The following is a 27,480-nucleotide window of genomic DNA, read 5'->3' on the forward strand; positions in this document are numbered from 1 at the left end:
GCTATTTCCCAGTTGGTGCAGGGCCCCCGCAATTCTCGTTTCCCTTGCGGCACCCATCCTGCAGGGTCCGGAGGTCATTTCAGGCCCTGCACGTGTGCCTTTCCGCCGCCCTGCTAGGGAAGGGCTCCGTGGGTCCCACCCTGAGCTCTGCTGAGGAGGGGGGAGGGCAGAGGCTCAGAGGGAGCCCCATCCCTTCCCCACCCCCTCCCTGGCTTCCTGGAAAGCTGGCTCCTCCTGAAGTTTACATAGCAGTTAATCATCTGGGCTCCCAACAATGGGCTCTGGTCATCCGGGATGAGTAAAACTGGGACTTGGTTGGCCTTTCACATTGGGAGGCTTCTAGAGATAAGGAGAAATCCTCGGTGGCTGGCCACTGAAAGAGACGGAAGGAGGGTTAGCGGCCCTTCCCAAGCCTCTGGGCCTCACTCGGGGAGCTTTAGAGGTCAGATCGATGTTGTCTTTCCTCCTCGCGGCAGCAGGGCTGCTAACCTTTCTCACGCCTCCCAGAACACACGCCAAGGGCCTGGGCCTGGCAGCGCCCCCTCCATCCCTGGCAGGGGTCTGATGGAAGGACACTGAACTGGGACTCGGGTGCCCAGAGCGATCAGGTCTCCCCAAGTGATCCCGGGTAGGCGATGGACACAGCCAGGTGGCCTCTAATTTCCCTTCTGCTTTGAGTATTCCTGCAGCTGGGACCGTGCCCACAGCTGGGTGCCTGACCCAGAAGTGACAGGAACTTGGGGCCAGTATTTGGAAATGTGGCTCTTCCTCCCGTGGTCCTGGCCGGGTGCGGGGACGAGAAGCCAAGACTGGGCCCCAAGTGACTGCACCTGCGGGAGGAGAGCAGAACACTCGGCCCTGGGGTCAGCAGGCACTGACCGGGGGCAGACCACGTAACCTAGCAGGTGCTTGACTTGAGGGTAAAGCTTTGAATAGGATGAATGCATCAATTGTTGAGATTAATTTCCCCACAGGTGGGAAAAAAAGAGGCATATGAAACAGAAAAAGCAGAAACACAGAAAACGATAGGTCGTTTATTTTGATAGTTGGGGGGGAGTTATAAAATAAAACAGACAACACAGAGCTTTGTGACTCCCTCAGCCAGGCGGTAGACACAGGGATGCAGGAATGTAAACAAGACAGAGCTTCCAGATAATAATATTTTATCCTCTACAACTTCCAGAATACAGCAGCTCCCACACAGTCTAGAATCAAATAAAACACGAGCCTTCCAAAACAACCAGGCACACACAGAGTGAGGACCGAGCAGGCTCCTTACCTGCGTGTGCTGCTCCTTCTGGGCAGGAGAGGCCAAGGCCGCTTCTGCCTGGGCTTTGGCTTCACAGGGCAGCCCCACCCGCCGTGTTCCTTGGGCTCTTTCAAGTTTGCCTTCTCCCTCTTTGGTAGGTTGGCTCTCTTTGGACCCACACCCCCTTTTCTGTTCTTAGCAGGAAACCCAGCCAAGCCATGGGAGCCTGGCCGAGGCCCGAAGATGGAGCCGACTGGCCCAGGGGTGGGTCCCTCCTTAGGAGCCCAGGCCCCAGCCTGGCCCTTTGAAAATCAGTCAGAAGAAAGGCTCCAACTATAACTTGTCAGCCCTCGAATACTGTCCTCCCTCTAAAGGCTTCTGATGTGTCTGGCTCTTATTCCGTCCCAATTTTTTGCTCCTGTCCTAGGATTTTTGACTCAGCCAGGAAAAGAGGAAGCCTTGCAGCCTGGCCCTGCATGCTTAGCACTGCAGGCACTGGGCACGCGGAAGCCACACCATCCCATCTGGCTCAGCCCCGCAGCCGCAGTGGACGAACCTCGGCCTCCCCAAGGGTGAGTTGTTTCTCAAAAGGTCCACGATCGGGAGAGCAGGAAGTTCTCGGTGACACCGAGGCCTGCCTTCAAAGGATGTGGGAGGGCGGAGAGTTGGTGGGGGTGGGGGAAGAGCCACAGATGTGACGTGCTGTCCCGGCCGCAGGGGGACAGGGAGCAGTGCACCCTCCGCGGCAGGGCTGGAGCAGAGTGTCAGGTGAAACCCCTCAGGAGGCATGAAGGGTGGGGTCAGGGCAGCCACCCCAGCGCCAAGGCACAGAGGAGGGGTGAAATGTCCAGGATAAATAGAACTGCGTGGGGAGGAGAAAAGCCAGCTCCATCCTCTCTTAAAAATAGTTGCCATCGGCACCAAAAATATATTAATATCTGTACATTTGTCATCTTTTAAAAAAGGAAATAAAACCTCCTTGGCACCTTGTGATTGATTCTTAAAAATGAGGTGATATGTGGCCAGGCCTCTGTGTGCACGCTCGCCGCCACGGCCATGCCCCCACGTGCGTGCCTCTCCATGAGCGGGGCCGCCGCGGCCCTGAGCACCAGCTCCTCCACCACTGTGTCTGCAGGGGAGCTCTTTGCCAGGGCTCCTGCCCGCCGTCCCCGGGGGACCAGCAGCCGGCTCTGGGCTCCAGAGGCCGCAGACAACGAGATGGCTTCGCGCACCTCCTTGGGGAGGGAGTCCTGTCTCGGTTCGCGAGCTGCTTCGAATCCAAGGATTGGAAGGCCTCACCGGGCCTGTTCTTACACACGTCAGCCCCGGCTCAGGGCTGGACGCACATACGAACATGGGTGGGGGCCCGCGTGGGGCCTGAGCGAGCACCGTGCCTGGGCTCCAGTCCTGATCGCCGGGGTTCCGCAAGCGGCCGCAGCAGGGAGGCAACCTTCGCCCCCGGGCCTGCCCAGGCCGGGGCCCCGCGCTCAGAGGTGGTGGGTGCCCTGCAGCAGGGAGGTGACGGTGTTCTGCAGGGCCACGGCCACCTTCTTGGAGGTCTTGCGCAGCAGCGGGCTGTCGGGGTGGTGCTCCTTCAGGTGCAGGACGTGGCCCTCCTGGCTCTCGGACGTGCAGCCACACTCCTCGCACACGTACAGCTTGGCCCGCCGCTCCTTGTACGCGTACTTCTGCTGCACGCCGTGGATCTTCTTGAGATGAGACTCCAGCGAGCAGCGCTGCGTGAAGGCCTTGTCACACAGGCTGCACTTGTAGGGCCGCACGCCTGCGGGAGGACAGGGCCGGGCGTCAGGGACCCGATCGTGGAGGCCTGCCCCTCGGCAGCTCCCGGGGGGCCTGGCCGCGGAGCCCAGGAGGACGTCTGCCCTGAGCCCCCAGGCCTCTGCCGGGCGGGTCCCCCTCACCTGTGTGGGTGCGTACGTGTCTCTTCAGGTCGAAGGTGTCATTGAAACCCTTCCCACAGTAGGTGCAGAGGTGCCTCTTGACGTCGTTGTGACACTTCATGTGGCGATTCAGCATGCGCTGGTAGGTGAAGGCCTTCTGGCAGATGTGGCAGGTGAAGAGGTCTCCACTGGGACTGTCCCCCAGGGTCACCTGTGGGCAAGGCCAGTGTTAGTGACCGACACGCAGGGGTTGGCACTGCAGGTGGCAGATTGGAAGGACACATACACCAGCCCCCCAGCGCCCTGAGAAAAGCAGTGCCCACCCGGGAGGCTGAGCCCCTGTGCCCTTGGTTCTTGGAGATTGGGTGGCCGGGCTGGAAGGAGCCTCGGGTCCCTGGCCAGCCTCCTGCTGTGTTCCTGAGCCTTTTCCGAGCTGCCCCCAGCCCCCTCTTCACCATCTCTAGAGATGGGTGGCCAGCTCCCTACAGAAACAGCCCGATGCGGCCACTCTGTCGGTTGGAAAGTTCTCCCTCCGCTGAGCCCGATTCCCTCTCCAGCTTCTGCTCTCTTTTCTCATTTGACACCTGAGGAGTGGTCTCTGCATAGCCTTCCCAGGCTGAGGCCTCCGGGCCAGCCCAGCCCCTGGGTCTTAAGTGAGCCAGGCCTGACATGGCCCAGTTTCCGTCTCTTTGCTTCCTTGATAACGCTCCCGCTGGCAAACATGTTTTGTTTTCTCTGGAATCATGGACCATCCCAAATCTGTTCAGAAGTGGAGACGTGGTCTCAATGCTCCACTTCTGTGAATGTCGGGAGGCCCCTTGTGCTTTGTGGTGGCCCTGTCACTGGCCACGCCTCCCAGGCTCCCCGGGCACACCCCGCACCTACTCATCCTGCACTGCTTCTGGCACCAGGGATGTGCCTTGTTGCTACTCAGCCCTTCAGGGTCAGGACCCACCCTCTGGCACATTGGCTGCGCTGTCACTCTGCTCTCTTTCCACAAACCCGCCCTGGCCCCTGGGGCTCAGTGGGTGGGGAGAAGGGCCCCCAGGGGATCAGGGGCCCTGTGCTGGCTCTGCGGCTGACCGCCAGCCCGCCTGGGTGATTCCCCTCTCGTTACAACAAACATTTGGCCTCCTTGACAGGGAAGAGAGGCAGGCACGGCCCTCCACTGCCAGATTTCTTCAGTTTTTTGGCACAAAGTCTAGCTCTCTGAGAGCCCTTCCACCACGTCACTGCCGGCAGGTGCTTCCAGACCCCGGAGCTTGCAGGAATGCAGGCCCAGCCAGAGACAGCCCCGCTGTCTGTGCTCCCCGAAAGCAGGAGCACTTCCGCTGCCTTGCAGCTCCTAACTGCCTCTGCTCTGTGCGTGGCGCTCACCAGGCCCCACCCCAGAGACAAGGCCCTGCTCACCAGCTGGAAGCACACACTGGATGAGGAGGTGACTCGGGGACTGTGTCCCCAGGACCAGGCCGCAGGGAACAGTCAACCACTGAGCAGACTCCAGACCTCAGCCTCGACGCAGCACAGACCCGGGCCCAGGCCAAGGTGCAGAGCCGGGCTCAGGTTTTCCGCTTTTCCTAGGATATCTGTGTAAAGAGGTGGCTCCCTCCAGGCCAGAAACAAAACTCAACATCCTCAGAATGGACTCCGAAGGGTTACATGTCTTTTTTTTTTTTTTGACCGTGGCACGTGGAAGGTCTGAGGACGGGCTAGGGATTGAACCCCTGCCACTGTAGCAACCTGAGCCGCAGCAGTAACGCCTGATCCTTAAGGGTTAACTGTCTCTGAACCTCACTACTTCTTCCCAACACACGACATGCTCACTTTAGACCCACTTCTCTTCTTTCCCTCCCCATCTGCACCCCGGGAAAGTTCACTGCTCTGCGGAAACCCGGGCCCAGACCCAAGGCCAGTCTCTGCTTAGGTCCCATTTGAGCCACGCTTTGTGGGCTGGGCCCAGGTGTGCACGCGCCCCGGCCCTCGGAGGCGGAGACAGGGTGAAGGGCAGTACCTTCATCTTGGTGCGCAGGAAGCCGTGGTCTCTGCTCTGCGGGTCTGCCAGGCGGCTCGTGCCTTCAGAGGGCAGCTGGGCCACCACACAGGGCCCAGGGGCCACACTATAGCTGGAGTCCCGAAGGCTCATGTCCAAAGCCAAGGTGCAAGAAGGGGGTTCGGCCACCGATGGCTCCGGCTCGTGGTAGGGCTGTGGTGGGCAGAAGCCCAGGCTGACTGGGAAGAGAAGGACAGCCAGGTGAGGGCCTTCATGGAGGTAAGAGGATTCAGTGCGATTTCAGGAAGGTTCCCTGGCAGTGAGCTGGCTGGAGCCTGGAGCCTCTGTCCCGCCCCTTGCAGGCATGTGGCAGAGCAGGGCTGCCCCCGGCCTCCTGCACGCGGCGCCTCCCTCCCGCCCCATTAAGGTAATTACAGGTGACGCCAGCCAAGCGCCACGGCCCACTGAGGGCCTGCCCGCTGAGTAATTTGTGTCTTAGCGGAACTGGGAGGGCCGAACCTGCCCTGCCAATTATTCCTCCAGAGCCGCCCGCCTGCCCCACCTGAGCCAGTCCCTCTGGATTCCAGGCCTCAGCCATGCTCCTGCAAGGACAAAGGGCACCTCTGGAGGCTCTGAGCTGAGGGACCCATCCCCACCCCAGAAGGGTCCCGGTGGCCTGGGCCACTCCGGGCCTCTCCTCCAGGCCAGATTTCGCCGCTGGCCTGGGGGACTGGGTGGCCCTAACCCCTGCCTCCTCGGGCTGGCCAGCCCCTGACGTGACAGCTCATCCGGCCTCCAGGCTCCTTGCTCCCACTGGCCCAGCTTGGCAGGCAAACAGGCCAGGTGGGGCCTAGTGGGGCGGAGGTCAGGGAGCAGCAGGTGGATGCGGCCTAACAGTCTCCCAGGCAGCCCGCCCGGCTGTTAGGCAAGCCTCCCCCACAGCACGGACCGCTCGCTGTGGCCCCTGGAGGGCCGGGCTCCCGCCCTCCACGCAGTGATACCCAGCCGCCTTTGACGTGCTGCTCCCCACGCAGACACCACCGGCCAAGCAGGGCCGAGAGGCTGGGCCCTCCTCCTGACTGGACGGGAGGAAGAGACCCCCCAGGGACGCCGAGGAGACAAGTCTCAAAGCCCAGGGGCCGAGGCAAACGACCTGATGTTTCAATTTAGACAGTATTTTTCTCCCAACTTTTTTTGGTAGCTTCTGTTGTGTGTATGTAAAACCCCTAAGCTAGGACCATCTTCCAGGCGTCGGAAGACGAGTCATGAAATAAAGACAAGAGAGACCTAGGAGGTTGACTTAGGGCCACAGAACCATGAAAAGGGCCCAGCCGCCCGCCACTCACAGCCCATGAGACGGTGGGACCGGAACCCAGGGAGGGGTGGCCCTGGCGGGAGGGCAGCTGCTTCGCCTCCTCTCCCCGGACACAGCCGGCAAGGCTGGAGGCAGAGGGATGGACATGGGGGAGGCAGAGGACACACTAACGGAGAGGAGAATACAAAGGCACCGAAGTTTCAGGAGAGGCCCCGGCTCTCGCCCCCTCAGAACACGACAAAGGCCTACAGGGGAGGAACACGCCTGCCCGCCACCCAAACCCGTTCTGCTGGCACTGGCGCCGTCTGTCTGTCTGTCCAGGGACTCTAACGAGCCACCTCATTCCGGGGGTTGATTCACCAGTGCTTGGCCCTGGCCCGGCGTCTCTCCCAGCCCTGATGGCTGGACATCAGGCCCGAGCTCTTGGCGGGGGGGCGGGGGGGGGGTCCCATCCTATCCGCTCCCTGTGCATGGGATGGGGGCTGCGGGAGGGAGGGCGGGAGGGTGTCAGAGGTTGGCAGCTTCTGATGCCAGATTAGCAGCTATTGGAGATCTTGGTTGAGGGTTGAATGCTGGATGACACTTCCCGTTTCTCAATCCAGGTGGAGACAAACAGGAAGCTCTACCTTCTGCCTCTTGGCATCGGATAGTGTGAGCAAGGCTCCCAAAAGTTGGAGCCCGGCCACCCCGCCTGCACTCGGCGCCCCAGAGGGAAGAGTGATGGCAGGTAAGGGTTAACTGGTTAGTGTTCCAAATGGTTGTCGCCTTGGCTCCCTTGCTCTCCTAGAGGCGGGCCTGTGGTTGGGGTTCTGAGGACCTAGAGGGTTAGGCGGAGACCTGTTTCCTGGGCCTGCCTCTCATTCCACTGAAGTGCTGCCGAGGAACCGGCACAGGGAGTGGGCCCGCCTGCCCGCCTCTGTGCCCTCTACCTGAGCCAGGGCCATCGGGCTGCCAGGGTGGGGATGTTTGCCTCGTCCCACCCACCACGCCAAACCTGTCTTCCCGCCACCCCCGTGAGCGTGTCCCTGTCGCCGCCACCGCACGCACAGGGAGTGCTCATGGCGGGCCACTGCTATCACTGGGTGTCACCGAGTGGCAGGAAGCAGAACTGGTTGGGCCCTGCTTGTGCTGCTCTCTGTCCCCTAATTAGATGTTTCCGGCAAGGCGGCGGCGGCTGTGGCTACTCATCGCCCTCCCACAGCTGGAGTGTGGTAAGGCCAAGCCAGCCAGGCCCTCTCCCAACACCCTCAGGGGTTCCAGGGTTCCAGGGTTCCCCTTGTTTTTTGCTTTTTTTTTTGACTTTTTGCCTTTTCTAGAGCTGCAACCGTGGTATATGGAGGTTTCCAGGCTAGGTGTTGAATCAGAGCTGTAGCCACCGGCCTACGCCACAACCCCAGCAACATGGGATCCAAGCCGTGTCTGTGACCTACACCACAGCTCGTGGCAACGCCAGATCCTCAACCCACTGAGCGAGGCCAGGGATTGAACCCACAACCTCATGGTTCCTAGTCGGATTCATTAACCACTGCACCACAACGGGAACTCCAGGGTTCCCCTTCTCTTGGCCCAGCTTGCCTCCACCTGGATGACGTAGAGCTCGGGCCCAGAGCCGCTTCCCACCCCAGGGCCTGGCCCGCCCTTGCCAGGGCAAGTCCCCTCTCTCTCGGATTGCAAGCTCCTAGCCCAAGCACTAGACGGAGGGCCAGGTCCTACCCCATCCAAGGCCTCCGGTCAGGACCAGGCTTTCAGGAGAGCAGGTGAGGCAGCTGTGAGCATGCGGAGCCTGTGACTAATGGGCTGGTGCCGACCTGAGAGGGGGTTACCTGGGCTCTCAACTGGGGCAGAGGGAGCCCAGTGGCTCAGCCCAGCCCAGCTGCTTTTAGGTGGCCTTGAACTCTTATTAGGAAGGGCAGGAGCCCCCAGGTCAGCTAGCAGGGCCTGAAGGGAAGCCAGTGCCAGGCAACTGGCAGAGTTGGGCAGTCGTGGAAACACAACGGGCCCGTCTCTCAGCATGTCATTTCCCTTCTGTGAACAAGTTTTTCTCCCAGGCAGTGTCTTTTCCCTCTTTCCCGACTTTTTTTTTTTTTTTTTTTGCTTGCTTTTTAGGGTTGCACTCGCAGCACATGGAAGTTCCCAGACTCGGGTTGAATTGGAGCTGCAGCTGGCGGCCTATGCCCCAGCCACAGCAACAGTGGGTCCGAGCTGCATCTGTGACTTCCACCACAGCTCACGGCAATGCTGGATCCTTAACCTGCTGAGCAGGGACCAGGATCCAACCTGCTTACTAGTTGGGTTCATTTCCACTGAGCCACGATGGAAAGACTCCAACTGTTTTTCATACCGTGTCCATAACGCAGTTAAAACTGTGCACCTCAGCCTCACGGCAGAGCCAACGCCTTCCCACCCCCTGGGCTGCGTAGGGCTGGGCACCCCTGGGGGACGTCACAGAATGTTTGTTGAAAGTGAACAGTTAAAGAGGCCTGACTTCAACAGTGGCCACGCTTTGCTCCTGTCCTCCCTGTACCCAGAGGACTCATCCTCACCTGCTCTCTTTCTGGGACAAACAGTCTGGCAGGACTCCGCCTCCAGTCACCCGAGCTAGGGACCAACAGCCTGGCAGCCTGGGTGACGCACCCTGTGGGGCAGCTAGGTATCTCTCCAGCCCTCTGCTGGAACCACGCTGCTCTGCTGTAGCTGTCGGGGCTACACTGCCAACACTTCCCAGGAATTAAAGGAATAATCAGAGGCCTAATCTCTCCCCTTCACCCCCACCCCCACATGTGCACTCTGGGGCCCAAAGCTGACTTTCTCAGCCTTTCTTACCCAGCCCAGAAAGGGAGCTGCCAAGGTCCCACACTGCCTAGTCCAAGCCAGGCCGAGGAAACTCCCATCTCCGGCCCCCCAGCCTGGCTGTCCCCCTGGGCTGGGTGCAGGCTGACCCACCTGCAGAGCAGCCTTCAGGGGCTTCGTCCAAAGTGGGGAAGGGATGGGAGGAGGCCCTGCAGGCAGTAGGAAGAGGCCGCAGGATGGGATGCTTGTGGCTGGGAGCAGGTCATTCAGCTTCCAGGCCTGGTCTACCCTCCAGGGCCTCCCTGGCCTTTGTGATTTCACTCAGCGGTGGGCCTGGAGAACCCCACTTTAGCTCTGTTCCTCCCTGTTCCTGGCGCTTCCCCGTCAGACCAGGAGATGGCATTTAGCCCCTGGGTACAGGTGCCTGGATTCTTTGTCAGGAAACCAGCCTCACTCCCTGCACCCTACAGTCAAAATTGATGTACCAAAAGCAAAATGCCAGGGGAGGAGTTCCTGTCGTGGCTCAGGGGTAGTGAACCCGACTAGTATCCAGGAGGACGCTAGTTAAGGATCTGGCGTTGCCATGAGCTGTGAGGTCGGTCACAGACACGGCTCAGATCTGGCATAGCTGTGGCTGTGGCTCTGGAGTAGGCTGGCAGCTGTAGCTCCGCTTAGACCCCTAGCCTCAGAACCTCCATGTGCCTTGAGTGTGGCCCTAAAAAACAAAAAAAAGAAAAGTTCCAGGGGAGATGGAGAGCGGGGCTCGGGCGTCGGCTCGAGGGCCCACATAGGTGGCATCTTAACCATAAACCCTTCAAAGCTCCTGGCACGAGTGGAGCATCTGCCACCCCAGTGGCTTTCCAGCTCCCGCACCCACTGGCTTGGCTTTTCTGTCAGCTGACAGGAGAGCGAGGCCCAGGGGACTGAGTGGGGGAGTCTAAAGCTGAGCCTCAGGGAGAGGCTACAGTGCGGGGCCCTGGACTCGGAGCTGCCAGGCTGCGGCCCAGCCTTGGGTCAGGAAGCTGTGCTTTCCAGGCACTTGCCACCCTAAGGGTCCCGGAGGACCCTGGCGGGAAGGTCAGACCTCAACGCTCCATTCCCCAGCCCTCCCAGTGCCTCTCCCGGGGGACCGGACGGGGTCGATGCTTAGCTGGTCACCGCGTGCTGCGCCTGTGAGGCGGGGTGAAGGAAAACGTGCCTAGCCGGCTCCCGGGGTCACGGTTGGCTGGTGATGGAATGGCCCAGCCAGGGCACAGGCCACCACAAAACACACTCTCCAGCCATCTGAGGCACCCAAGCGTGGCCCGAGAACATGCCCTTTCTCATTTCCAAAAACTGTGGGAAATCTCTCCGGTGGGCCACATGGCTTTTAGAGCAAAAGTAAGTTCTCTGACTTCTGCTCTTTGCCTGACCCCACAGGACACTCCCGGGCCCGCCTCACCTCCTGGTCAGACCCCACCCAACATCTGGATAACCCTGCGAGTGAGTGGCCCCCTCACCTGGACAGCACCGACTACCGGAATGCCCCCCTCTGCACCTGATGGGACAAGCCCTGGGGGGGAAGGTCTCCCCCGCCACTCCCGCCACGGCCACCAGAACGCTGTGGGGAAAATCACTAGGACGCAAAGGAAGTCAATGAGTTAAACAAATGGAATTTTTTTTGTCCTTCGTAAAAGTCAACCCATGATCGGTTACTGGCTGGGATGTGAAATAAAACTAAAAATAACAGCACACGGAGTCTGGGGCAAGACTCCACTCACCTTTAGCACAGTCCAAGTTCAGGTTATCAGATCCTAAGGAGCAGCTAAGCAGCAAGTCAAACAGGTGAGGGAGGTCCCTCACCCCTCGCCTGGCCCTTCTGGAGGGGGAATGCCGGGGAGCTCAGAGAAGCAAGAAGTTGTACCAGAGTCCTAGGCCTACACCCTGCTCTGCCTCCGGTAAGGAGGCAGCTCACTTTTTTTTTTGTCTTTTTGCCTTTTCTAGGGCCCCTTCCCACAGTGTATGGAGGTTCCCAGGGGTTTAATCAGAGCTTTAGTCGCCAGCCTACGCCAGAGCCACAGCAACTCGGGATCTGAGCTCTGTCTGCGACCTACACCACAGCTCACGGCAACGCGGGATCGTTAACGCACTGAGCAAGGGCAGGGATGGAACCTGCAACCTCATGGTTCCTAGTCGGATTCGTTAATCGCTGTGCCACGATGGGAACTCCTCACTTCTCTTTTTGTCTGTTTCCCTGTTGGGTCATCAGAACTTCTGGCACAGTCCCTTGTTTGCAGGAGGCTTAGAAGGGGGCCTAGGCACTTGAGATAAGGTTAAGCTCTGAACCACCCTCCCCGCACCCTAGGACCAGCACCATAGGATCCTGAGACATCAGGCCCCAGAGCCTCACCACTACACCCACAGACTCCAACGATTTCTTCCGGAGAGAAACTGAGGCAAGAGCCCTCACAGGGCCCCTCACTGCCCATATTTCACCACTTTCCTACAAGGCCTGGGGCGGTGCCAGGGAGCCTGCAGATCAAGGGTCAAAGTCGGTTGGTTAATTACAACCTCTCCCCCTCGGAGCCAGAGCCGCTGGGCAGGGTGTTCAGCACATCCCCCGCCCCACCCCCAAGGCCTGAGGAGGGGGAGTTCCGAGGGAAACTGGGCAGCTCCTGACCAAAGATTCTTTTGGGGGTTGGGGAGGACAGGACAGAAGGAGAAGGAGGAAGATGGAAACAACTGGGATTACTCATACAAGTTGATGCCGACGCTGTCAAAGCGTCCTCCGAAAATAACTGGGCACACCAGCTTCCACCCGGCCCAGCCCCCTGGCTGGGCGGTGGGCTCCTTAAAACCTCTTTTAGCTCAAACGTATCCTCTGTAAAGTTGAAAGAGATGCATTTTCTAACAGGGCTAGCGGGGTGCAGCCGGGCGCCTGCCCTGCGGTCTCCACGCTCCCCGCTGCCGGGAGCTCTCTGCTGGCGCGACCCTCACTGTGACCTTCTGGCCACCAATGTTGGGGGTCAGAGAGATCAACGCAGGTGACTTCAGCTCCAGGCCTTCTCTTACATTTTGCACAAACCACGGCCGAAACTCCAGCTCGCTCCCTGCACCTCCCCAAAGTGGCATCGCTTCAGTGCCCTCCTCCCGCCTCATAAAAGTCCGAGGTTTCTGGATTTACGACGCGAGAGTTGGAGGGTCGCTTGAGCAGTGACACAACCCGTTGCCTCCCCTGTGCCGCGGCGCGGGCCGGTGGCGGGGAGAGCGGCACCGCGCGGGCCCGTGCCCCTCGGACCCGCCTGCCCCCTGCCCGACCGCCTGGGAACCGCTGTCGCCCCGCACTTGGCGGCCCCCGCCCCCACCTGCCGGCTCCTTCCGCCGGCCCTGCCCTCCCCACCCCACCGCTCCCGGGGTTGGCCGTGCCGCGGGCTAACGGGGCCGCGGCCGCTTAAACATTAAATCGGGCGCCCCAGCTGCGCGGGCCGCCCGGCTCCGCGCCACTGCGCCCCGCACGCCGGCCCCCTCGACGGGGCCCCGCCGCCCGTTCGGGGGCGCGGGCCTCGGGGTGCACGGGCCCGGCGCCTCACCTGGTACGTAGATCTCGCCACGCTCCTCGTCGGGGAGCTCGCTCCAGTTCCGTTTGCACGTGGAGACGCACGGCTTCTTCACCAGAAACGCGCGGGGCATTTTTGAACCTTCCTCGCCGGGCACCGGCCGCTTCCGTAACGAGAGCCGGAGCCGTCCCACCTTTCCCGGGCCGGGCTGGCGGCGGCAGCGGGCGGCGGCGGGGGGAGGGGGGGCAGGTCGGTAAAGGTGTCGCCGAAGCGTCCCGCGTTCCGCCCGGAGGACGTGCCTGGGACGGCGCGCGCCCGTTTCAACTCCGCGGAGCTGTCGCGGTCCTCCGTCCGAACGAGGTTGCCTTGCAGCCAGGTGCACCGGGCGGCGACGGAAGCGGCAGGTAAGCGTCTCCCGGCGCGACTGGCGTCCTCCGCGGCCCTCGGGAAGTCTTAAAGTGCGAGCCGGCCGGACGGGTTCACGCTTTATTGGCTCGCGGCGGTGTGTGTTGGTGGCTGGGGCGGGGAGGGGGGTGATCCGAGCTAATTAGCTTGGAGTGGCCTGGGAGGCGAAGGCGCATGCGTTGGGAAATAACGGTGGCAACCCACCTATTTGTTACCTGTCGAACCGGTTTCCATTCCGCTGCCGGTGAGGTGGCCTCGCGGCCTGGGCGGGGTGGCGGGGTGGCCGGGCGGGGGCGGGGGGGGGGCAGGCGGAGGGCACCCACCCAGCACCCCGCTGCCCTGCAGGACCTCCCAGCGGGAGTGCCAGCGCTAGTCAACCGGAGTTTCGGAGGGAACGGGGGGGGGGGGGAGGGAGGGGCAGGGACAACGTTACTTGGTGCTCGCAGGCTCCAAGGGTGATGAAACTCGCCGGACTGGGCCCGGCGCGCCCCGGGCGCCTGGGGAGGCGCGAAGCCGTCGGGCGGGACTGGGCGGCCCGGTCCACACTTGTTGAACCGGGCCTGAGCCCAGGCGGCCCCGGGTCCCAAAGGCCTGGCTGAGCAATTCGTGGTTCAGCCCAGAGGTATTTGCTGGTCGCCGGCTCCGTGCGGAAAGGCACGCGGGGCCGCAGGAGCGCTCAGGCCGGCAGGCGGGCAGGCCCCGCCGCAATACGAAGCGGAGAGCGCCCGCCCGACCAGGGGCCGAGCCCTGCCGGGAGCCTGCCTTCTGGCGGGGTAAGTACGGAAGGCTTAGTGGAGGAAGGCGCATTTAAACCGCTGAGTCCACCGTGATCCCCAAAGACCCCAGCGCTTTAGTCATGGGGGTTTGTACCCCCCACCAAAGTCCTCATCAGATTCCCAAATGGCCGGATATCAGGTACAGCAAGACTGGAGGTGAGCAGAGGACAGAGGACCCAACTTACTTGGCCTGGCTCCAGAGAGCTCCTGCTTTACCCCCACAGCCCAGCCTCGGCTGAAGACCCCTCCCTCCAACCATTCACCGCCCACTGCGCAGTCCCCAGGCCCAGCCTCCTGCAGGGAGGTCCCGCCCACCACAGAAGCTGAGAAGTACTTGGTGGCCTCCAGTGAGACACAGTAACTGAGTCTACAGCCACTAGGCTTCTCTTCCCAGCTGATCTGAAAAGGGCAGAGATGGGACCCCTTCCTCTTTTTAGCCCTCCTCCCTCCCACATGTGAAATAAACTAATACTTCAGAGTCACTGCTACACATTCCTTTCTCACATATTAAATATTTGCTGGGACGGATTAGGAGGAAATGAATCTGGTAAATAAATTCACTCAGTTCAAAAGTCCGAGTCAAGGAGTTCCCATCGTGGCGCAATGGTTAACGAATCCAACTAGGAACCGTGAGGTTGTGGGTTCGATCCCTGGCCTTGCTCAATGGGTTAAGGATCCGGCGTTGCCGTGAGCTGTGGTGTAGGTTGCAGACGCGGCTCGGATCCTGCGTTGCTGTGGCTCTGGCGTAGGCTGGCGGCTGCAGCTCTGATTGAACCCCTACCCTGGGAACCTCCATATGCCACGGGAGAGGCCCAAGAAATGGCAAAAAAAAAAGACAAAAAAAAAGTCAGAGTCAAAAGAGGAGCAGCCTGCTTTGAGGGGCCTTTCAGGCCTCCAGCAGAAAAAGATGGTTTTTCAAGGAGCGGGCTTACATTCCCTCCCAGGACTTCTGTTGAGTCCCCCTGGGTGGGTGAAAGCATGGACTTTGGGGGCAGATGGGCCTCCTCCTCTCCTCCTTCCTGGAACCTGTGAACTTGGCCAAGAGGGGGCTTTCCTTTCCAGCCTGTATCCCTGTCTGTCACCCGAGAACGCTATCATCTACTTTCTGGGGCCACCGTGAAGGTCAGCTCTGGCAGGGCTGTTAATAGTTGCCCGCTGTCCCATCCTTCCCCAGGGCTCTGCCTCACGCGGCCCACGCTTCCTCTGGACCCTCTCGTTCAATTGCTGTTAAGTGAGCAGCTACTACTTGCTTAGCTTTTGAACAAACCCTGGAGACATACCGTTGACTAACACCGTGTAGGAGAGAGGTAGATTTTGTTCATTCATCCAACAAATATTTATTGAGCACCGAGGTTGTACCAGCCCCTGATGGGCTAGAACCCAGTAGGTGCTTAATGGAACTCTGATGAAGCCTTCGTCGGTGTTCTCTTGTTCACAGAGGGTTCAGGACCCAGCATTGTCACCACAGTGGCTCAGGTCGCTGCTGCGGCTCAGTCCAATCCCTGGCCTGGGAACTTCCACCTGCTGCAGAAGAAGAAAAGAAGGCTTCATGGATGACACTGGACACAGAGGCAGTCTTTCTCATCCAGAAACTACTCAAAAGTCTCTGCTTGTGGGAAGAAAGTTACAAAGCATATGGAATGAGGCCTCAGGAGAGAGTAAATTCATCCATGCTGCTGTCCACGGCTGTATCTCCAGAATCTTCCACGGTTTTATCTCCAGTATCTACAACTGTGTCTGACACATACTGGGCTGTCAATAAACATTTATTGTTGTTGTTTTTCTTTTTATGGCCACATCTGTGGCAGATGGACGCTCCTGGGGCCAGTGGTTGAATCGGAGGCTGCACCACAACCACGGCAACACTGGATCCGAGACGCGCGTGGAACTTAGGCTGCAGCTTGTGGCAATAGCGGATCCTTAACTCACTGAGCAAGGCCAGGTATTGAACCCCCATCCTCACAGACACTATGTCAGTTCTTAACCTGCCAAGCTACAACGGGAATGCCAATGAACATTTGCCAAATGAATGAATATCCTGTTTCTTGACGCATGTGACCCATTCAGCCTTTCGGATTCCAACTTTTGCTGGAAGCATAAAAACAAAGCAGATTTCTTTATTATAAGGAAAACTATAGTCCAAGTTCAGTGATAAAAGGCAAAGGTCAGAGATGGGGTGGGGACCATGGAGAACGTGCCTTTCTAAAAGGCCAGTGATGGAGTTCCTATCGTGGCTCAGCGGTCAACAAACCAGACTAGGAAACATGAGGTTGCGGGTTCGATCCCTGGCCTCGCTCCGTGGGTTAAGGATCTGGCGTTGCTGTGAACTGTGGTGCAGGTTGAAGATGCGGCTTGGATCCAGCATTGCTGTGGCTGCGGTGTAAGCTGGCGGCTGCAGCTCTGATTCGACCTCAAGCCTGGGAACCTCCATGTGCCACGCGTGCGGCCCTGAAAAGGAAATAAATAAACAAATAAAAGCCCAGTGACATGCATGTCATTCAAGCACAGAAACCCAACATCGCCGCATTTGTCCATGTGGAGCCATCCACCAAAATTTTAATGCTGACTCAGCTTTTTAAAAATACATGAGTCAAATAAAAATATATTTTGACTTTCCCAGGCTGCTGCTGAAGATGGCGGAGGGGCAGCAGGTGCTGGGGCTCCGTGGCCAAGCAGGTGCTTCTGGGCTGGAAGGTGGTGGTTGTGCGCTGTGAGGGCATCAACATTTCTGGCAATTTCTACAGAAACAAACTGAAGTACGTGGCCTTCTTCCGAAAGCAGATAAACACCAACCCATCCCACAGCCCCGATCCCTTCCGAGCCCCCAGCGCATCTTTTGGCGGCCCGCGCGAGGCCTCCTGCTCCACAAGACCAAGCGGAGCCAGGCTGCCCTGGACCTCAAGGTGTTTGATGGGAAGCCACCGCCCAATGACAAGAAAAAGCGGATGGTGGTTCCTGGTGCCCTCAAGGTGGTGCCTCTGAAACCTACGTGAAAGTTTACCTAGTTGGGGCGCCTGGCCCATGAGGTTGGCTGTTAGTACCAGGAAGTAACAGCCACCATGGAGGAGAACAGGAAAGAGAAGGCCAAGATCCATGAATGGAAGAAGAAACCGCTCCTAAGTCTACGGAAGCAGGCCGAAAAGAACATAGAGAAGACTGATGAATTCACAGAGGGCCTCAAGACCCACGGATTCCTGGTCTGAACACAACAAAATGGACTGTTTCTTCTTCATGCTCAGCCTGCCCTGCCCTTCCTCCCTCACCACTCCCTGATATGGGGGACCCCCAGGGGCCACGGGCGGCCCGGGGCTTAGGAGGCTAGGTATATAGCAAAGGGGCCTTTCCACTGCTGTTCAAGAAAGGCCTTTTTAGGGAGTTCCTGTCATGGCTCAGGGGAAATGAATCTGACTAGCATCCATGAGGACACAGGTTCGATCCCTGGCCTCACTCAGTGGCTTAAGGATCCGGTGTTGTCGTGAGCTGTGGTGTAGCTCGCAGACATGGCTCTGATCTGCCATTGCTGTGGCTGTGGCTGGTGGCTACAGCTCGGATTCAACCCCTAGCCTTGGAACCTCCATATGCCACAGGTGTGGCCCTAAAAAGCAAAAAAAAAAAAAAATCCTTTTTAAAAGCTAAGACAGCTCTGAGGGCTGTCGGGGCATAATTTGCCTGCGCCCTCCCCATTCCTGAGAGTTGTAGGACATGGACAGCCGGAACAAGATGAGCAGTTGCAGTATTGGCAGAAGGGAGCTGAGAGGAGGGGACCCCCCGCATCGAGCCCAAGGGCATCTGTTTAAACTTCCCATGTGGTCAGATAGTATACTCAGCAGCTGTTAGGATGCAAGAGGCTGCTTGGGCAGCCCGAGTCGGGGGTCTACAAAGATGCCCTGGAAAGGAAGGGCAGCCAGGGGGTCACAGGCATCACCCACATGTCTTCCCTATATTTTGTTTTTTTTTTTAATTTTTATTTTTCCATTATAGTTGGTTTACAGTGTTCTGTCTTTCCCTATATTTTGTGATCCAGAACGAATATATTATTTTTATTTTTAAATTTTATTTATTTATTTACTTTTTGTCTTTTTGCCTTTTCTAGGGCCGCTCCCACAGCATATGGAGGTTCCCAGGCTAGGGGTCTAATCGGAGCTGTAGCCGCCCGCCTACGCCAGAGCCACAGCAATGCAGGATCTGAGCCTCGTCTGCAACCTACACCACAGCTCACAGCAACGCGGGATCCTTAACCCACTGAGCAAGGCCAGGGATCGAATATATTATTTTTAAAGGAAAAAAACAAACAACATTTTGAGGGGAGATTTGACCCATAGGCTGCTGGTACATGGCTTGTGGTTCATGGGCAGATCTAGACTCAGACTATGTGTGTGAACTTGGGTAAACACCGAGTGAACTCCAAAGGGCAGGCGGTCACCCTCCGTGCTGTCCACACCATGCCAGTTTGATATCATTCTTCCCCTTCTTAATTCAGTCAATAAATATTTTTCTTTTTAGGATCGCGCCCATGGCATATGGAGGTTCCTAGGCTAGGGGTCAAATCGGAGCTGCAGCTGCAACCTGCTCCACAGCTTGTGACAATATCAGATCCTTAACCCAACTGAGCAAAGCCAGGGATCAAACCCACATCCTCATGGATACTAGTCAGGTTCTTAACCCGCCGAGCCACAACGGGAACTCCAGTCACCAAATAGTGAATGAATATCTACTCCATGCTAACACTGGGTATCCTGTGATACAAAGCAGGACATTTAACTAGTGATGGGATGGTGACAGGTGGTGGTTGCTGAGATCTGAAGGAGAGGTAGGAGCCAGCTGTGCAGAGTAGGGTAGAGCTTGATCCGTAGATAGAGCAGGCGATACAAAGGCCCCAGAGCAGGAGTGACATGTGTGTGTGTGTGTGTGTGTGTGTGTGTGTGTGTGTGTGTGTGTGACTTGACCCGAAAGGTGAGGTGACTGGATCGTGAGGGTGGGAGGCCTGTAGGAACCGAGGTTGGAGAGGCAGGTCGGCCACGGCAGGGAGGCGCAGCGGGGTGGGAAGCCTCGCTGTCTGCTGTGGGGGGAGTGGAGTGTCGGCAGGGGCGGGGTGCTGGGGGTGGCAGCAGGGAGAGCAGCGAGGAGGCCTGTACTGGCCCAAGCTGGAGGTGATGATGGCCTGGGCTGGCTGCAGGCAGAGTGCTGATTACTGAGTACTCCACGTGGCCTGAGTAGACATTTGTCTTTGGCACAGCGGACGGGGGTGTGAAGAAGGCAGAACCCCAGCAGGCGAGTAAGGACCATGTCCCCTAAAGACTGGGGGCTGGCGCTGGCCTTCAGTGCCCGGCTCCCATCCCGAGCAGCCCAGGGAGAGCTGGGGCAGCTGGATGGAGAGGTTTTGGAATGACCTCTTCCTGTTCTCAGAGAAGGCTTCTGGGGGAGCGGGGATGGGTGGGGCTGGGGCAAGGGCTTAGAGGTGAGAGGCTGAGGGGAGAAGGGCTTCTGGGGACTGTGCTGAGAGGACGAGCAGAAAAGAGCACTGGGCCTGTACACGGGGGCTCCGAGTCCCACCCTGTGGCTCAGAGCTGTCAGGAGATGCTGTTGGTGGAGCTCCTGTCATGGCACAGCCTGAGAACCAGACTTGGTTGGAGAGGGAATGGCTCAAGCTCGTTGAATAGTGAAGAACTTGCTGGAAAACCACCTGGGGAGTTCCCATCGCAGCACAGTGGAAACCAATCCGACTAGGAACCATGACTTTGCAGGTTCGATCCCTGGCCCTGCTCAGTGGGTTAAGGATCCGGCGTTGCCATGAACTGTGGTGTAGGTCTCAGACGTGGCTCGGATCTGGTGTTGCTGTGGCTGTGGTGTAGGCCAGTGGCTACAGCTCCGATTAGACCTCTAGCCTGGGAACCTCCATATGCCCTGGGAAGCGGCCCTAGAAAAAGCAAAAAAAGAAAAAAGAAACCCTGTTCCCATTTGCAGTTACTCTCCATTTCCCCAACTCTCAGCCCCTGGCACCCCGCCACTCTGCTCTCTATGGATTTGCATATTGACGTGTCCTTTTCAAAGCATCCCTGGATCCCCAGCATCTAGTGCTGTGAGGGTGGGTTATTCCCCATTTTACAGATCAGAAAACTGAGACTCAGGATCCCTCAGGAAACTGACTTTCCCTTTTCAAAGGCTTGAGTCTAGTGCCTCCCCGGAACTGGGCTGCACTGGGGAATGGAAACTCAGCAGAAAGAGAGGAATGAGTTATGGGCTTTGAACCACTCGGCTCAGCCCATACTGGGCCCCCTTGCCTGGGAGGCCACTCTCAGGGATGGGCTGGCTCAGTGCAGATTCAGGGAACATTCATGCCCTCAGTGCTCGTGGGATGAGCTCAACGTTACGCCAGGCCCGTGCCAGGGATGGTATCGACACCACCCTCCCGCAGGGGAGCACATCCAGGCAGGCAGGTGGAGCCAAGGGTAGCTGGTGTGAGTGGAGGGCCCAGTCGGGGGTAGCAAGGGGCTGTTTCCTCAAGTCCAGGCTCTACCTTACAGGAGCGCTGTGACTCTGAGCAAGTGACTGCCCCTCTCGGGACCCCCCCTTATCTGTGAATGGTACCCATCCTCCAGTAGCTCAGGTTGCTGTGAGCCTCAGTGAATCCATTGTGGATGCTCCCACTGCCGCTTCGGGAACTACACGTGGGCTCCCTTCCTCCAGATCCTGGGCACCAAGGAGCCAAGTTCAGAAAGGCTGGCTCAGAGGCTGAGCTGAGGGGCCAGAGCGAGCATCATGTTTCCTGACTCTTTGAAGCCTGTCTCCTCAACTGTAAGAGAGGTTTAACAATCCCTCCTCCCTCCCTGTAAGTGGTAAGGGCCGGGGAGGCGCAGTTATCAGCACCCTCTGGGCCTCAGACAGAGAAACCAGACAGGCTCCTTGCTCCCCCAAGCCGCCTTCCCTCCCAGGACTGCTGTCATCCTGGCCTCTTTCATCTTAGGTTTAATTAGCCAGGCAGCCCCACCCTGCAGCCTCTCTGGCAGGAGTCATCACTCCCGTTTTATAGGTGGGGAAACTGAGGCAGCGCTAGAGGGAAGTGGTTTGGGACTGCCGCCTGTGAGTCAACTGTGGAGCCAGGGTGCAGAGGAACAGGGACTGGGTTTTCCAGCTGGACTTGTCCCTTGGGGTGGATCTGTGTCTCCATCCCCCTGATGCCCTGGGCACCCAGGGAGCCTCTTTTCCATCTCTTTCTACGCCCCCCCCTCCCATCTGGAAGGCAGCAGGAAGGGGTAGGGAGGGGCCTGGGGAAAGGAGAGAAGCTAGTTGGCAGTGGCTAGCATGAGGGCTCAGACCTGTTTCATCTTCAAAGCGGGCTAATTAGAGCCAGAGGCGTTACTCAGACCAGAGGGCCGTGGGTGTGGGGTCTGGACGCCCGAGGTTTGTGCCCTGGAAATCGGCGGTCAGTAAGGCATCTGCAGCCTGGATCCTGAACCCAGGAGAGGCTACTAGGTGAGCCCCAGGCCCAGTCCCCAGGTCCTCCTCTGACTCTGGAAATCAAAAAGCAGTGGGCTCGGGCACTGCTTGACCCCAGATTTCCTGCGGCGGCAAGGCCTCGGTTTCCCGGTCCGTGCTGGGTGTGCTGTGAGCCCCGTGACCAGCCGGGCCCTGCGAGTCCGCACGTCTGCATCCCGTTGTTTTCCGGCTTCATCGCAGCCGCTTGTGGCTTGGCCCCGCCAGCTTTACCCTGGCCAGTCTGTCGCGACCCCAGCCGACCCTTGGCGCGGCCTCCGGCAAAGGTCAACAACTTCCGCCTGCCGCGACCCCGGCGCCGGCTCCGCGCCCCCAAGCCGAGCTGGGCGGAGGGGAGGCCCGGGGCCGGCGTCGGAGAAGCGAAGCCAAGCCCTGCGGCGCCCGCCGGGCCGGTTCAGCCGGGCCCGCAGCGCGCAGTTCCTGCGGGCGCCCTGGCACCACACCTTGCAAACCCCCCAGCGGCTACCCTGGGAGCCCTGAGGACTGCCGGCGCCGGCGGGTTGCCATCCTCAGCAGCCCGGCGGGCGCCGGCAGGGTCCCGGCCGCTATCCACCGGAGGGCCCTGGGAATGCAGCCCACGCGAGAAGGGACCCCCGGCGTCCAGAAGCCCGGGCCCACCCAACTCCACCGCCTCTGCCCGGGCCCGCGGCGGTTTCGGGGAAGGGGGGCGTGCGCACAGCGGGACAGTTACTCAGCCCCAGCGAAACCGGCGAGTCGGCACCTGCCAGCCGGGAGGGCGGGGGAGGCGGTGGCCCCGTTACGGCTCCGCCCCCGCGCGGGGCCCGCCCCGTCTCGGCCGCCCACGCGCCGCGCGCCCCGTCCCGCCCCGCCCCGCCCCGCGCAGCCAGCCCGGAAGGAGCCGGCCGGCCCGACCGCCAGCGGCCGCTGAGTCAGGCAGGGTGAGAGCGGTCGACCCGTTACCGCGGGCGCCGGGGGCCGGGGCGGCGCTGTGGTTTCGGTGCCGGCAGCGGGCAGGCGGCCTAATGAGCTCTCGGCACGCACCTCTGCGCCAGCGGCCCGCCCAGCGCCCTCGCCCCTGCTTGCCCGCGCCCCTGCCCTACGGGGACCCTGCGGCCCGCCCCAGCGTCACCCCCGGAACATCTGGGTTTCATCTCGGGACCCGGCTGCGGGGTCCCCGCTGGAGTCTGCGCTGGCGGAGGGCGGCTGAGATCTGCTAGGCGGCCCTGGGGTGACGGTGGCCACTGCGGGGCAGGCGCGGGCGGGGGCTCGCGCGCCCTCTGGCGGCCTTGAGGCCCCGCGCGTCTCCAGGCCGCGGGTCTGATCCTCGTTCGCTCTTCTCTGCAGGGACCTGCGGGCCTGACCATGGGGCCCCAGAGCCGGGAAACCTGGGCCCAACGCCTGGGCACCTTCCGAGCCAGCCCATCCGCCTTCATGGCAGGTCCCGAGGGTGAGGATCTGGCTCGTGACCTGCTGAGCGACCTGAGAAGTGAGAAGCTGAGCGAGCCGACTAAGGTAGGCCCTCTGCACGTGTCCCGAACCCTGGCCCAGGTAGTCACCTAGCCTGCCGTGCCCTGAACCTCAACTTCTTGATTCCCACCGAAATCCCTCCATCCCCAGGTTTCCTTGCTGGCCCTGAGCTTGGAGTACCCAACCCAGCTGTGGCCGGACGCCTCTGCGGCCGAAGCAGCCGCCAACTCCCTGTTGGATACCCTGGTCCTTCTACCCCCGCGGCCTTCGGCTCTGCGGCGGCCCCTGTTGCTGGCTGCCACCACAGCCTTGGCGGCAGGAGGTGCGCTAGGCCCCACCTCGGGAGCCTCTCGCAGGCTTCTGCCCCTGCTGCTTGGCTTGGCCTCAGGCCGAGATCTGGGGCGAGGTTTTAGCCCTGCTTCGGAACAGCGCCCCCTGCAGGCCACGGCGTGGGAGTGCCTACGGGAGCTGGAGAGCTGCAAGCCTGGGCTGCTAGGGGGCTGCCTGGGGCTGCTGCACAGCCTGCTGGGGCAGGAGGGCCCTGTCCAGCCTCTCAGCCTGCTGCTGGCACTTGCTCTGCGAAACGCCTTGATGATACAAGCCAGGGCCAGGGCCGGCCTACAGGGCCTGCTGATGGCTGGGGACTGTCCCACTGAGGGTGCTCCGTGGAACTGGACACTAGCAGAGGCAGGTGATGCCCACCTTCAGCCCCAGGCACCCAGTTGGCCAGCAGCTGAGGAGGGGGAGTGCGGCCTTACAGCGCTGGAGCTCAGTCCTGAGGAGGCCCGGGAGCTGCGGGCTGCCGTGGCCCAGCTTCTGGATGCCTCCTACCTGCTCACTCCTGTGGCTCAGGCCCAGCTTCTGTGGCTGCTGGGCTGGGCCCTGCGGGGTCTTCGGGGACAGCCACCAGTGCTCTTCAAGCCACAGCTGGTACGGCTGCTGGGCACAGCACAGCTGACGCTGCTGCACGCCGTCCTGGCCCTCAAGGCGGCCTTTGGCGAGGCACTGTTCACGGCCCAGGACGAGGCCTTGCTGCTTCGCCGGCTCATCTTGGCTGCCCAGCACCCGGCCCTGCCGCTGCCCGCCCATCTCTTCTGCCTGCACTGTCTCTTGAGCTTCCCTGAGAACTGGCCGCTGGGCCCTGCAGGCGAGGAGGCTGCCCCACTGCTGCTGGGGTCCCAGCTATGCCGTGGCCTCCTGCCCAGTCTCCTGCATGACCCGATGGCCCTCCTGGCCCGCTTGCATCTGCTGTGCCTGCTCTGTGTGGAAGACGAAGACAAGGAGGAGCAAGGCCAGGATCCGAGCCCCCGGCGCTACCTGGAGGAGCTACTGGCCGGCCTGCGGCAGAGGGCAGCCCTGGACGGCGGCCCCCGGGCCTTGGCCACGCTCTGCTTCCAGGCCTCTTACCTGGTTGCTCGCTGCCTGGCTGGACACCCTGTGGTGCTGACGCCCTTGACCCATGGACTGGCCCAGCTGTACCGAGCCCGGCCTGCCCTGACTCCCCACTTTGCAGATCTCCTGGATCAGGTGGGCCCCGAGCTGGGGGAACCCTTGAAGGTGGTCTTGAGGCAGGAGGTGGTGTCCAGGCCAGGCAGGGATGAGGCCCTTCGTTGGCACCTGCAGATGCTGGCGAAGGTGGCAGACGGGGATGCCCAGGGTGCCACGCTCAGCTTTTTGCAGGCCGCGGCCACCCACTGCACGGACTGGGGTCTCCAGCAGGCCCTGCTAAAGGTCTGCCGGGCCCTACTGCGGGCCGGGGTCGTGAGGGGCCTGGCGGACTTGCTGCAGGCGCTGGCCAGGCAGCTGGAGGACCCTGATGGGCGGGACCACGCTCGCCTCTACTATGTCCTCCTGGCCCACCTGGCGAGGCCCAAGCTGGGGGTGGCCCTGGGCCCCTCCCTTGCTGCACCTGCACTGGCCTCTTCGCTGGTGGCTGAGAATCAGGGCTTTGCTAAGGCACTGATGGTGCAGGAGGCCCCGGCCCCAATTCGGCTAAGCCTGGGTCCCCGCAGAGCTGAGGGCCCAGTCCCAGTGCTCCAGCTCCAGGTGGAGGTGCTGGAGCCAGTGTATTCTCTGGAGCTGCGCTTCAGTGTGGAAAGACAGCTCTATGCACCCCTGGGGGCTGTCCACGTGCCCTGCCTGTGTCCCAGCCGCCCTGCCCGCCCTCTGCTCCTGCCTCTGCAGCCCCGACGCTCGGCTCCCGCGAGGCTGGCTGTGCGCGCCCTGTACACCACACCCGCGGGCCTCACGTGCCACGCTCACCTGCCTCCCCTGCTCGTGAGCTTCGCTGACCTCTTTCTCCCTTTCCCCCAGCCCCCCGAGGGGGCCAAGGAGGACTTCTTTGAGGAGCTCTGGGACTCCTGCCTGCCGAAGGGCGCCGAGAGTCACTTGTGGTGCCCTCTCGGGCCGCATGGGCTGGAGGCCTTGGTGTCCCGCCACCTGGAACCCTTTGTGGTGGTGGCCCAACCCCCCACCAGCTACTGTGTCGCCATCCATCTCCCCCCGAACTCAAAGTTGCTGCTGCGGCTGGAGGCAGCCCAGGCGGACGGTGTGCCTGTGGCCCTGCGGACAGATGACTGGGCAGTGCTGCCGCTGGTGGGGGACTACCTCCGTGGGCTGGCAGCTGCTGGCTGAGCCTGGGGCCAGGCCAGGTGGGAGCAGGACTCCGGCCGTGGCAGGCGCTTGCCTGGGGAGAGCTGCTGAGCCAGGAGACCGTCCCGTAGGCCTGTTCTTTAAAAAAACCTACACTTTGCTAACGATTCTCACTGGTTTGTTTCCTTTTGGGCCCTGGTTGGGGGCAGACACACTGGAGTGAGAGTTAGAGGTTCCAGGAAAGCTTCCAGACTAGGGGCCCCCAGACTGCAGGGCAGTCTTCCCGCCCAGATATGCTGGGCTTTTTTAGGATCCCTGCCCAGGAGGCAAGAGAAAAAATATCCATGTCTCTGCTTCCTGGAGATGGTCTGGCCTTCCCAAAGGCACCCAGTAATTTGGAGATGAGACCAAAGCTGGACTTGGGCCTCCTGACCTGCGAGCCAGTGCTCTTCAACTGCAGAGGTTTGCAGGGTCCCTGCACAGGGAACTCAGGCTGGAGAGGATGATGGACTGAGACGCAGAAACAGAGGAGGCTGCAGCGGCTCAGTGAGTCACCTTTGCTTAGGGAGGGGGCTCCCAGGCTGTGTTGGTTAGAGCCAGCTCTAGGAGGGGCCTGCTGGTATGGTTTGAGGGCTGAAAGAAGGGGCCCAGTGCTCTAGACTGAAACTAAGCCGACCTCTCCTTACCCCAGTCCCTAGGAAACCCAATCTGTGGATCTAGGACTCTTCCCAGGTAAGGACAGCTAGGCCGCCTAGTTGTTTTTGCAAACATATCGGATACTTAGGGTTCAGACGTATTGAGGCTGCCGGATGCTGAGCTGTTTTCCACATAGGTTGCCTCACTTGATCCTTGCAACAGCTCAGCAGGGCCCCACGGATGAGGAAATCTGTAAGCCAGAGGGTTGAGTGATTGTCCTACAGTCACCCAGCTGGTTGGTATTCCGGTTTTGTCATCCTGGAGCAAGTTTCCATTAGCACATCATGAGAGCAGAGATCTGCATGGGCCACAGGGCCACCCTCCTCCCCTCTCTCTGCCCTCGCCACCCCCAGAGGCTGCAGGAGCAGCAGCCAGCACTACTGGGTGGTCTGGGCGGAGAATAACCAGAGGCTTGGGCCTACTGCTCTGGGGTAAGGGCCTCTTCTTGAGCACCCAGTCATCCCCTCCTGATCAGGTGGGCAAGGGAAGAAGGGCCCAGGATGAGTGGGGCTGTTGCAGACCAGGTGGCGAGGTCTGTCCCAATTTGGAGCTACTGCAGTCAGTGCCATAGGATCCGGCCAAGCCATTGCCAAGTCAGTAAGTGTTCAGTTACAGGAAAAAAGAAACTAAGTCTGAAATTTTTTTCTTTTTTTGTTTTTTAGTGCCATACTGGCGGCATAGGGAAGTTCTCTGGCTAGGGGTCAAATCGGAGCTGCAGCTGCTGGCCTACACCATAGCCACAGCAATGTGGGATCCGAGCTGAGTCTGCGCCCTACACCACGGCTCACACAATGCCAGATCCCCAACCCACTGGGTGAGGACAGGGATCGAACCCCTGTCCTCATGGATACTAGTCAGATTCGTTTCTGCTGCGCCACAACAGGAATTCCTGTCTGCAAATGTTAAGTGTCTGGAGTAGGTTAGAGCTTAATTTAAAATCCAGGGAAGGGGAGTTCCCGTCGTGGCGCAGTGGTTAACGAATCCGACTAGGAACCATGAGGTTGCGGGTTCGGTCCCTGCCCTTGCTCAGTGGGTTAATGATTCGGCGTTGCCGTGAGCTGTGGTGTAGGTTACAGACGCAGCTCGGATCCTGCGTTGCTGTGGCTCTGGTGTAGGCCGGCGGTTACAGCTCCGATTCAACCCCTAGCCTGGGAACCTCCATATGCCGCGGGAGCGGCCCAAGAAATAACCAAAAAAAAAAAAAAAGAATTTGAAAAAAAATGGAGTTCCCGTCGTGGCGCAGTGGTTAACGAATCCAACTAGGAAACATGAGGTTGCGGGTTCGATCCCTGCCCTTGCTCAGTGGGT

The 27,480-nt window shown here is 60.1% G+C and overlaps 2 protein-coding genes and 1 pseudogene across 3 annotated transcripts; 2 read left to right on the plus strand and 1 right to left on the minus strand.

The window, feature by feature from the left end:
- Positions 1–1,005: 1,005 nt before the first annotated feature.
- Positions 1,006–13,282, minus strand: OVOL1 (ovo like transcriptional repressor 1). Its single transcript, XM_047775255.1, has 4 exons — positions 12,815–13,282; positions 5,162–5,379; positions 3,172–3,361; positions 1,006–3,032 (listed from the first exon to the last, which is right to left on the minus strand). Exons 1-4 carry the CDS (start codon positions 12,912–12,914, stop codon positions 2,737–2,739), a joined length of 804 nt encoding a protein of 267 aa, XP_047631211.1. The 5' UTR covers positions 12,915–13,282; the 3' UTR covers positions 1,006–2,736.
- A 362-nt stretch (positions 13,283–13,644) lies between these two features.
- LOC125124100 (60S ribosomal protein L13a-like) lies at positions 13,645–17,180 on the plus strand (annotated as a pseudogene).
- A 5,118-nt stretch (positions 17,181–22,298) lies between these two features.
- Positions 22,299–25,643, plus strand: AP5B1 (adaptor related protein complex 5 subunit beta 1). 2 transcript variants are annotated; one of them, XM_047775258.1, is made up of 3 exons: positions 22,299–22,355; positions 22,762–22,929; positions 23,035–25,643. In XM_047775258.1, the coding sequence occupies exons 2-3, from the start codon at positions 22,780–22,782 to the stop codon at positions 25,516–25,518; spliced, it is 2,634 nt and encodes an 877-aa protein (XP_047631214.1). In that variant the 5' UTR covers positions 22,299–22,355; positions 22,762–22,779; the 3' UTR covers positions 25,519–25,643. The 2 variants fall into 2 exon arrangements, with proteins under 2 accessions (XP_047631214.1, XP_047631213.1); XM_047775257.1 differs by lacking the exon at positions 22,299–22,355 and adding an exon at positions 22,402–22,645.
- The last annotated feature ends 1,837 nt before the right edge of the window (positions 25,644–27,480 follow it).

This window comes from Phacochoerus africanus, chromosome 4 (assembly GCF_016906955.1).
Source record: "Phacochoerus africanus isolate WHEZ1 chromosome 4, ROS_Pafr_v1, whole genome shotgun sequence".
Classification (NCBI taxonomy): domain Eukaryota; kingdom Metazoa; phylum Chordata; class Mammalia; order Artiodactyla; family Suidae; genus Phacochoerus; species Phacochoerus africanus.

Coding starts and splice junctions, on each gene's coding strand:
- AP5B1 (XM_047775258.1), top strand. CDS start 22,780: ATGGGGCCCCAGAGCCGGGAAACCTGGGCCCAACGCCTGGGCACCTTC. Junction 22,930..23,034: donor AGCTGAGCGAGCCGACTAAG/GTAGGCCCTCTG, acceptor CTCCATCCCCAG/GTTTCCTTGCTGGCCCTGAG.
- OVOL1 (XM_047775255.1), bottom strand. CDS start 12,914: ATGCCCCGCGCGTTTCTGGTGAAGAAGCCGTGCGTCTCCACGTGCAAA. Junction 3,362..5,161: donor TCCTGCGCACCAAGATGAAG/GTACTGCCCTTC, acceptor CCTTGCCCACAG/GTGACCCTGGGGGACAGTCC. Junction 3,033..3,171: donor ACACGTACGCACCCACACAG/GTGAGGGGGACC, acceptor GTCCTCCCGCAG/GCGTGCGGCCCTACAAGTGC.